At 47.3% G+C, this 11,062-nt stretch overlaps 2 protein-coding genes across 3 annotated transcripts in view; one reads left to right on the top strand and one right to left on the bottom strand.

Moving 5' to 3' along the window:
• The window catches only part of HHAT (hedgehog acyltransferase), a 367,616-nt gene that overhangs the window by 15,898 nt on the left and 340,656 nt on the right, over positions 1 to 11,062 (bottom strand). The window contains exon 12 of one of the 2 annotated variants that reach the window (XM_070473891.1): positions 2,327 to 3,302. The exons of the other annotated variant lie outside the window; for it this stretch is intronic. Within the exon in view, the coding sequence (XP_070329992.1) occupies positions 3,211 to 3,302 (92 nt within the window). The 3' untranslated portion in view covers positions 2,327 to 3,210. Of the gene's footprint in view, positions 1 to 2,326; positions 3,303 to 11,062 lie in introns of those variants that run through there. 2 annotated transcript variants of the gene reach the window in all.
• KCNH1 (potassium voltage-gated channel subfamily H member 1) overlaps positions 1 to 11,062 on the top strand; it is a 440,397-nt gene that overhangs the window by 409,217 nt on the left and 20,118 nt on the right. The gene's annotated exons all lie outside the window — the stretch shown is intronic.

Raw genomic sequence — 11,062 nt, 5'->3', positions numbered from 1 at the left:
TCACAAGGATTAAGTAACACAGAGCCAAGTAATAGATGTTACATTTTGGATGCCAAATGGGTTTCAATGATTTAAAAAAAAAGGAATTTTGCTGGCTTGTTCCAAAATAGAACAATTTCAATGAAGAAAGGCTTCAGAGAGGCATCTCAACATGCACTGAGAAAGGCCAGCACCATCGAGATAATCTGGCTTCTCAGTAGTTGGCCTTTCTGTATGGGATATGTTCTGGGACATTTTCTAGAAAAGAAATTCATTATATTAATTTCTTATACTACTTAGTCAATCATTATATTAGTTTAAACAAAGAAGCAATGAGTAGGCTCTTTCTCTAAGGGGAAACTTCCTCCCACTAAATTACCATTCTCCCAATATATAGATTATACTATATTATATATGATTAATTTATTTTCTAAGTCTACAGTCTTTACTATTAAGAACAAAGGGCTTCTGCTGTCACTTTTCAAATAAATTAATCTGAGGAAACAATGAAATACTTTTCCATCTTCATGCATGGTCCCAGGAATTAGTCAAGATGACCAATATTTGGCTGTCCTTCAGATGTTTTCCTTGCCTCCTTGGAAATCATCATGGCAATCATGCCTGGAGCGCTCCGGTGTGCCCACAGAACTAGGCTGGAGTCAGAGGATCCTGGGGCTAGAAGTGACCTTGGGACCTGTCGCTGTCCTGTGCTTGAAGTTTCCCAGGGCTGATAAGTATGGAAAGTGACACGTCAGATGTCCTTCAGCTGGAGCTGCTGTGTCTGCTCAGACACCTCAGGAGTCCTTCATTTAAAGCAACTCCAAGAATTTGAGTTCATATGCATGAAAACAGACATTATCATTTTCATATTACAGTGGGAGAAAAGCAAGAGGTTAAGATAACAGTGGTCCTGGATGGTTATTCACATATTAGTTAATTAGGCCTCAAACATATAGCTAAACACAGTAATCATGGACTCATTCCTGAGAACCACTCAATCGTATAATAGCTTAAAAGAAATTCAGGATTATTACTTTCAAATTTATTAACTTATTCTTCCAGTATAGTTTAAATGAGTAAATAAGCCTATTTGTTTTTATAAAAATGGCATCTCCAAAGAGTTGAAAATACTTTGCATTATTTATATTATATTTATATGTATAAGGACTTCCCTGTAGCTCAGATGGTAAAGAATCTGCCTGCAATGCAGGAGACCCGGGTTCGATCCCTGCGTCAGGAAGATCCCCTGGAGAAGAAAATGGCAATCCACTCCAGTATTCTTGCCTGGAGAATCCCATGAACAGAGGAGCCTGGCGGGCTACAGTTCATGGGGTGACAAAAAAATCAGACACAACTGAGCAACTAAACACATATATAAATATATACTATTTATATATACACATATATTAGACGTGTGTGTGCATGCTCAGTTATGTCTGACTCTTTGCAACCCCACTAGAGTGGGTTGCCATGTCCTCCTCCAGGGGACCTTCCTGACCCAGGGGTCAAACACAGGTCTCTTAGCATCTCCTGTACTGGCGGAAGGACCTTTTACCACTTCACCACCTGGGAACCCCATATATTAGACATTTCCCTGCAATTATCTTTCCACGATTTTGTTCCTCTATAAACTTCAATTAAAAGCCCTCTGGCAGATTACAACTCTTGAATAAGAGTCCCTGAAGTTTTACTGTATTTATCTGACTGCTCACCCTTTCTCAACCTCATCTCCTGAAAACTTCCCAGCACCTGGACTTGCCAGCCTGTCTCCTCCTCCTTCATCAGGCCAGCTGCCAAGGCCGCTGTTGCCCTGGTCTGCCTGCCCCACTCCAGCCTCTGTCCTTTGCCGCAGCTAACACTGCGTGTGCCTACCCCCTGCCATCCACATCTGGTCCCTCCCCACTCGCCTTCAAGCAGAGAGTCCGGGAAGAAAGGACGCCAGCTAAGTGACGGGTCCTGCACTCCGGGAGTTGAAATCTCATTGAGCTAATAACCGCAGCCAGGACACAAGGACAATACCAAATGACTAACAGGAGACGGTGGGGACAGACCAGGTCCGCGTGCACCTTTTACTCAATGACAATTAATTCATGTGCTTGAGATGTTGCTCTGTTCTCCCATAATTGGGTACACTATGGATTCAAATTTTAGAGCTGCTTCACTTACCCTCTACCCCTCAGAAAAAAAAAAAAAGCAAAGCCAAATGGAAGTATTCTGAATTATCTACTACTTGAGGCCATTAGTGGCCTGTTAGCATCCTTCCACAAGAGTGAATAATTCAGAATTAAGTGTGTTTTGACTTTAAACGTTTTCTTCAAAAAATATTCAAGACAATCTTACAAAAATATGAAGTATCAGTATGATAGGAAGGGCTCCATTTTATTGGCAACAAACAGCATAAACCACTGAGGCTGAACCACTCATGGGAAGGGGACTGTTGGGACCCGCATGGAGAGAGGAGAGACCACAGAAGTCCTCTTTACCCTCTTTGACTTGCCCCGTAGCACCTGTCTGTCATACACTGTCCCCTGTGTTTTTTTTTTAATTATACTTCTTTACTAGGAAATAATTAACTGTCAGGTAGAGGAACTGTTCTGTTTATACTTCCCTGCAGATCTAGGGAGCAAGCAACCAAATGGAGATCACCCTGATGAATGATGAACTCAAGTAACAGCCCTCCTTCGGTACTGACATCTATATTCTATCTCCCTTGACCCAGGTGTTAGCAACACAGCTGTGGCTTTGTCACGCCCCTGCCAAGGAGCTAAAATGTGATGCTCCCCTCAGTGCTGGTTCTACAAACTGCACTACAGGAAGCAGGGAAGGGGCCACTTAAATGCCACTGACCCAACATGTTTCAGAAACACTGCCCAGTGGAAGACAGGCCTATCACTAATCAGAACTTATATGCCTCAATCAAGAAACACCTGTTGCATTTAATTCTTGGTAAAGGACAAAGAACCTGGGGTCTGGACCACAACATCACCATCTACGGCTAGGCAAGACATTTTACTGCTTGGGGTCCAGCTTACTCTATAGACAAAGGAGGAGGATGGGAAGAGGATCTCTAAGTTCCCAAAGTTACGAGAGCTCAAGTTTCCAGTCTTGGAGTGAGGTAACTTCAACAAAAGATGAGCAGGTCCCCTGGAGGTTACCTTGAGGTTCGAGGTGACGGTGGAGCACCGTGTGCCCTGGAAACCAATGACAAGGGCGGACCTAGGCCTGGCGCAGTTAGCTGCCAGAGTACGCATGGGCCCAGGCGATGCCCACGTGGGAGTAGCAGTACAAGAATCCCAGCACAGACAGGGTCACACACGGCCAGCCTGCAGGAGGACGACAGAGACGGAAGAGGGTGAGACGTGGCCGGGGCAGGGCCTCCCACTGCTGCAAACCGTCCCCTCCGGAGAAGGCAACCTAAGAAACGGCATGGGCCTCAGTTTAGGCATTGAGACACACGTCTCCTAGGTCACCTCATGGTGTTCAAACTGGAACACCAGCAGGCTGACCCCTACTTCCCCACTGGGGTCATCCTCCAGCAAGTGGACCCCTGCACGCCCACTGGGGTCATCATAAAATGAGGGGAGCCCTATGACACACACAAATTATGTTTAGAAACAGGACAAGCTTTTGAAGAATACATATCTAAAAGACTAAAGCACTTAATAACAAAACAAGATGAAAAGTCCGCGAGACCCACAGTAGATCTCAAAACACATGCTGACCATTGAACTGCACACCATCAGAAGCACACAGACGCCAGGATAACCAGGTACTGTTTTCAGCTTCAAGATGGACCCATCCTGCTTGGAGGCCCTCAGATCCGTCACCTCCGTGGCTCAGACCCAGATGCCAGGGGACCTGTTACACCGGGTCCTCAGTAACCTCAGGGAGCAGGAAGAGGGGAGGGGGCTTCGGGAACAGAAGGCAGACCGGGACTTCAGCTGTGTGTAGGGCGAGGCATCAGCAGGTGTCTGGTAAACACAGGAACCAGAGACTGCGGAGGTGGGAGAACAAAGAGGTTTCATTTACACAAAGCTGGGCTGTGGTGATGGATGCGCAGCTGGGCTTGGCCCTCTGGCTGTCAAGGGACATCCCCGTGGAAGCTTCTGCCCCGCACACACAAGTGTAGGGAGCCCTGACCAGAGGTGAATTCAGTCTGGACCACTGCTGGGCCCTGCCAACTCCCCCTCGTGTCACTGCGTGCCATGCAGAGAGGCAGCAAGACGGCAGCGGTCCTGACTCCGCTCGGAGACCCCAGCACCATCTCAGCTTCTCATCCACACAATGGGAGGCCCAACATACAGGAAAGCATGTGGAATCAAAGAAGATCACAGATTTGGTAGCATTTTTAAAAAGTGTTTCAGAAAGGCAAAGGATTTTCTGAGAACTCTCTTATGTCCACACAGCTCATTAGTCTTTTTATCACATGCATGTGCCTACAGACAGTAACCCCAGCATGTGCTAGATGGCTGCCAAGAACCCATTCTCCTTTCCTGACCTCAGGAGTTAAGATCGGTGATGACGAGGCAAAGACAGATTGCACGAGTGGCCCTGCCACCGTGTTCAGCCAACACTTGACGGGCTTCTGCTGTGGGCCTGGCCCTGTTCTGAACTGAACGTCTTCCTCTGTGCTCACCTAAGGAACGAGGTCTTCGCCTGCAGCAGCTGCTAACTAGGCAGCTCTGACCCAAGTGTCGGGGGTGTGCTGGGGGCAGAGCCCCCCTTCCTCAGAGCTCAGATAAGCACGGGGTCATAAAACTGAAAAGAACCGAGGGTGGGCGGTCATTCTGGCAACATGCCAAGGGTTGATATGCTGCACAGTCACCCGAACTCGTCAACCATTAACAAAAAACACAGCATCCAAAAGGGTTCTGTCCCACCAAGGGAACGCTGACGTCATCCTGCAGTCCTCTCTCCCCCTCGCCTTTCCCCAGCAAGTCATCTTCTTCCATGCTGTCCTTTCTTACCAGGCTTTCCAACCCTATGTGCCTGGAAAACTCCCTTATCCCCACATCCTCAAACACATGCACGCATGCATGCATGTGCACGCGCATACACACACACACATACTCTCTCTCTCTCGCTCCATTAAGGTGACTTACAAAGACTGGTGGGCTGTACCATATTGCTCAAAGGAAAAGATCCTACACTAAAGCCCCCTGCACACACTGTACATTCACAAGAGCTAGCCTCCCCCCCAATTAATGATGTATGCTGTTTCCTGGTGGGCTTTTGATACCTGGATTTAATAACAAGTGAACAGTGAGTCAGCACTGAAGACATTATGAATAGGATGTCAGATGATGTTTGCAAAAGATTAGGGGATAGTGAATAGGCCAGATTATTTAACAGTTACAGCTACATGCATACAAGTAGGATGTATAGCACAACAGATTCAATGACGAGGACTAAGGTAGGTGTATAATAGGAGTTAACAGGATGTGGGTGGTTTTATCCTGATACTGTTCACAGGATACTGGCAGGTTGTATAATAACTACAGCTAATGAGAGACAGGTAGGACACAGAGGGGAATGGCTGTAGCTAATAGAAAGTGAGCCATGCAATTTCACTTGAGGTTATTAAAGCTGAGCCATTCTCTGAGCAATTACATCGGTATGAAAGGACTGGAAAGGCAGAGGCTCGGGATACTGAAGGAAAAGACCATTATCATGCAGGGCTATGGGAAGTCAAAGGATATGTCTAACTGGTTCTCTGGAACATAGAGGGATCATGCGGAGAAGGCAATGGCAGCCCACTCCAGTGTTCTTGCCTGGAGAATCCCAGGGACAGGGGAGCCTGGTGGGCTGCCGTCTATGGGGTCGCACAGACGCGGCCACGACTGACGCAACTTAGCAGCAGCAAAGTGATCATCAGAACAAGACGCAGGTCTAAGGCAAAACTGTATGTTTAAAAAGTAACATTGTAGAATGGTGCAGCCACTGTGGAAAAGAGTATGGAGGTTCCCTAAAAAGTCAAACGCAGAATTACCACATACATACCCAAAAGAATTCAAAGCAAGAACCAGAAGAGATATTCCTTCCTGTGAACCCAAGTTCACAGCAGCACTGCTCATGACAGCACAAAGGTAGAAGCAACCCCAGCATCTACTGAGAGATGAATGGATATACAAAATGTGGTCTCTATATATAATGGAATGTTAATCAGCTTTAAAAAGGGAATTCTGACACGGGCTATGACATGGAAGAACTTTGAAGATATGCTAAATAAAATAAGCCAGGCACAAAGGGACAAATACTGCAAGATTTCCACTTATCTGAGGAACCTCAGTTCAGTTCAGTTCAGTCACTCAGTCGTGTCCGACTCTTTGCGACCCCATGAATCACAGCACACCAGGCCTCCCTGTCCATCACAAACTCTCGGAGTTTACTCAAACTCATGCCCATCGAGTTGGTGATGCCATCCAGCCATCTCATCCTCTGTCGTCCCCTTCTCCTCCTGCCCCCAATCCCTCCCAGCATTAGGGTCTTTTCCAACGAGTCAACTCTTCACATGAGGTGGCCAAAGTATTGGAGTTTCAGCTTCAATATCAGTCCTTCCAATGAACACCCAGGACTGATCTTTGGGATGGACTGGCTGGATCTCCTTGCAATCCAAGGGACTCTCAAGAGTCTTCTCCAACACCACAGAGTAGTCAAATTGACAAAGACAAATAATACAATGGTGGTTGCCAGGGGTTGAGAGGAAGGGGGAGTTAGTGTTAAATGGTTACAGAGTTTTAGTTTTGCAAGGGGAAAACTATTCTGAATAAGGTTGGTGGCTGCATAGCAATGTGGGTGGACCACTGTAGACTAAAAATGATTAAAATGGTACCTTTTATGTTATCTATTATTTACCACAATAAAAAATGTATCCTGAGTGAAACAAGACATCAACAAAATAATACAGGTGGTATTATTCTATTTGTATGAAATGAAAACATTTATAGTAACAAAAAGCATGTCAGTGGTCACCTGGGGATGGCGCAGAGGGAGAAACAGACTACAAAGGGGCTCTAGGAATCTTTGGGGATGATAAAGATGCTGTGCATCCTGATTATGGGACTGCTTTTCAGTGTATATACAACTGGAAAATACATCAAATGGATATATTTTATTGTGCACAAATGATTTCTCAGTAAAGTTTTGCCATTCTAAAGGTATTTTCGGAACATCAGCAAATCAGACTTGCAGTGCTATGCTGCAATGTCCTAGGCTATCTATGCCCCAAGGTATTTAAATTCAAACAGTAGGAAGATGCAGTTCATTTTTACACGATGCTGAGTCTTCAGTCCCTCGCCTCCCCGGGGCGAGAACAGAACAGAAGAACTTGCCGCGTGTGGGACTGAACACTAGGCTGCCCTCATCATTCTTTCTTCTGCTGAAGCCTCCAAGAAAGATGACCAGAGAAACTCTTAGCCACACAGAGTCATTCGGCTGCTGAGTCAGCACAAACCCCTACCCCTATCCTGGGGACTAAATCAGTCCTTCCTAACGGGAGAGGAGTGAGCTGAGCTGCTGAACTGTGAATGAGCGGTCACTTCACCCCACCAAAGGCTCACTCTGCTGTCAGGTTGGGCAACACTGCGGCCATCTTGGCTCTAACAAGGTCTTTTCAAAGCCCACACCCCACCGTTGACCATTTTCAGAAGAAGATGGCTGGTGAGCAGAAGATGAACAAACTGCATGATGCCTTCTTTTCAGTCAGCCAGAACCCTTGTCTCTGTCCACACGTGAGTAGTTACATATGCAATCTGCTATACGGCTTACAAAGAATACACAGTCTTAGTGAATTCGCACAACGGTATGAGACAGAAATTACTAACCTCTACCAATATTCTTGCCTGAAGCTCTACTGCCTCAAAAGGGTCCAGAGACACAACCCAAGCCCAGGTGGTCAAGGTGAATCCTGCTTGGAGAACACTTTGAAGGACCTGCATCTGCCCTTTAGCTTTACCTACAATTATCTATCATTTCAGTTCAGTTCAGTCAGCCATGAAATTAAAAGATGCTTGCTCCTTGGAAGAAAAGCTATGACCAACCTAGACAGCATGTTAAAAAGCAGACATTATTCCGCCAACAAAGGTCTGTCTAGTCAAAGCTATGGTTTTTCCAGTAGTCATGTATGGATGTGAGAGTTGGACCATAAAGAAAGCTGAGTGCAGAAGAATTGATGCTTTTGAATTGTGGTGTTGGAGAAGACTCCTGAGAGGCCCTTGGACTGCAAGGAGATCCAACTAGTCCATCCTAAAGCAAATCAGTCCTGAATATTTATTGGAAGGACTGATATTGAAGCTGAAATTCCAATACTTTGGCCACCTGATGCAAAGAACTGACTCATTTGAAAAGACCCTGATGCTGGGAAAGATTGAAGGCAGGAGAAGGGGATGACAGAGGATAAGATGGTTGGAGCACTACTGAGTCAATGGACATGAGTTTGAGCAAGCTCCGGGAGTTGGTGATGGACAGGGAAGCCTGGCGTGCTGTGGTCCATGGGGTTGCAAAGAGTCGGACACGACTGAGCGACTGGACTGAACTGGACAGAGCTTCCTCTCTCCATCTACTCAGGCAAGTTCTCTAGCCAGAGGCTCTGACACCCTGTTGCCTGATGCCCCTCCTGCTCATCCAGTGCTCAGTCATTACCTTGCTGGTCCGCCTGAGGGGTGAGGAACATCGTGACCCTCTCTGCTTGGCTCTTGGGTCCCTGGACAGATAGACTCTCACTTTCTGGCCCCGTGAAGCAGCAATGTCACCGACTGACTCTCAGTCATTCTAAGACAGAGAAAAGAGGAGTTTCCCAGATTGAGCACCATTGTGCCTCAAAGGAAGACGGCTCTCACCTCCCAGACAAGCTTGCCTTGGCTGGAGCCCAGAACACAAATGTGGTGGCCCTGATCAGCATCGACCACCAACATATCCATCTGTATCCCTGGGATGCCGGTGCATATACAACATCCCACATCATCATCCCAGTGAAGATGGATGTGAGATTAGAGGGTTTTCAGCCTGCATAGAGGGCCTTTGTGAGTGGGCAGGCTTGGAGGATACCCAACAGAGAAATGCAATGCAGAGGTGACTCTCAGAGATGCTGCAGAAGACAGAGTCATAGGATGTGGTGACTGATGGCTTTTGAGGCCAAAGAATATATCCCCTCCCACTCACCCCACCCACTGCCTCAGACAGTACCCTCGGGACTGACACCAGCTGGTGTGTATCACAGAGACTGTACCTTATGTTAGCAGACAGAAGGACTGCTCTACTAGACAGTAAGAGCCACGGTCCCAGGGTCCCCTCGGGACCTGCTCTCTGATATAACATTGAAGGGGGTAAAAGCTGGCTCTGGAGGGGACACCAGGCCCTGCTCTAGCACTTGGCCATCATCTCTTTAATTGGAGGATAATTTCTTTGTAATGTATTAGTTTCCGCCGTACAGCAATGTGAAATCAGCTCTAAGCATACATACATCCCCTGCCTCTTGAGCCTCCCTCCCACCTCCCCATCCCACCTCTCTGGGTCATCACAGAGCACCAGGCTGAGCTCCCTATGTTATAAAGTAGCTTCCCACCGGCTATCTACTTTACGCATGGTATGTATATATTTCAACGCAACTCTCAATTCATCACGCCCTCTCCTTCCATGTCCACAAGCCTGTTCTCTACATCTGTGTCTCTGTTCCTGCCCTGCAAATAGGTTCATCGGTACCATTTTCCTAGATTCCATATAAATGTGTTAATAAAGGATACTTGTTTTTCTCTGACTGACTTCGCTCTGTATAACAGGCTCTAGGCTGGTCCACCTCAGTTCAACTGATTCAAATTTGGTCACCATCTCTTTGAACTGACTGGTTTGTACCTGTGCCTTTCCATCTATTAGATATTTTGAATCCCAGCCCCACACCCTATGTGTATGTGTGTGTATACGTATGTAGATATATATTGGTCTGCCTTGGTGCCATTTTCTACTCTGAGAACAGTGGAGGCTGAGTGCTTTTTTTCCTGTGAGAACGAGCTCGTACATCAGACTGGTTCCAGGGGGCTGGCTCGGGATCTGAGAAACAGCAGGGCACTCTCTGCACCACTGTACTGGCTTCAACCACCATCATTTCATTAATTATTCAGAAGGACTTGATGTGCTGTCTTCATTAAAACAGCCCGCTCCTGACAGCACTTGATGTTTAACAATACTCAGATCTGATGGGGAGAAATAATAAGGGGCTTTGGTAGCTTTGTTTCGGTGGCCCGGCCTAGAGAGACTGTGGAGCAGTTCATCAAATGGTCCTGCAATTTCAGACCTTCCTTCACAGCTCAATTTAGAGCTTTCATCTGATAAATCTACAGGGCAGAAGCCTATCCCTGTCCACGGGTTACCTCACTGAAAGACACACAGCAGGACCAGAGCTGCCCAGGCTTCCACGCCTGTAAACAGCCAGGTCTGTTTTCAAACCCGTGGGAATATGGACAGGCAGTTTTCAAAAAAAAAAAAAAAAACCCACTCAACTGCTTCTTTCACACCCTCTCATGAAAAAGAACTACGTATTCTAATTTGTTCAAAACTGACAGTGAAATCCTAGGGCTGGTTCTCAGACTGGAGCCACACTCTAACCACCAGGAGGGCGTGTTAGAATGCATGGTCCCGGCCCCAGAGGCTGTCACCCAGGACGCCTGGGCGGGCCTGAGATCTGAGTTTCCCCCAGGATCCCTGCTGACGTGGACGCTGCTGGTCCAAGAGCCAGCCTCCGGGCCCCCTGTTCCGGGGGACTCTGCAGAGGGCCCACCGGAGGTTCACAGGCTGAGCAAGGGGACGGACGAGCACTGAGCATTTACACGTCACCGGGGCCTTTGCAGGAGGCATGCCACATCCTCACAATCGCCTTCTTAAGGAGGTATTTTTAGCCCCGCTTCATGGAAAGGGAAACCAAGGCTCAGAGAGGAGAGCAACTCTCTCAAGGTCTGAAAGTTAAGTGGTCACCAAGTCGCACTTGGAGCCCGGGGCTGTGTGGCTCCGGGCGTGCTTGGCGGCCTGCGCTCTGCTCCAAAGCGGTGATGGGTCGAGGACCACGTCGGTGGGAGGCTCACACAGAGCCCCA

The sequence above is a fragment of the Odocoileus virginianus genome, chromosome 11, assembly GCF_023699985.2.
Source record: "Odocoileus virginianus isolate 20LAN1187 ecotype Illinois chromosome 11, Ovbor_1.2, whole genome shotgun sequence".
NCBI lineage: Eukaryota > Metazoa > Chordata > Mammalia > Artiodactyla > Cervidae > Odocoileus > Odocoileus virginianus.
This window is presented reverse-complemented; position numbering and strand designations above follow the sequence as displayed.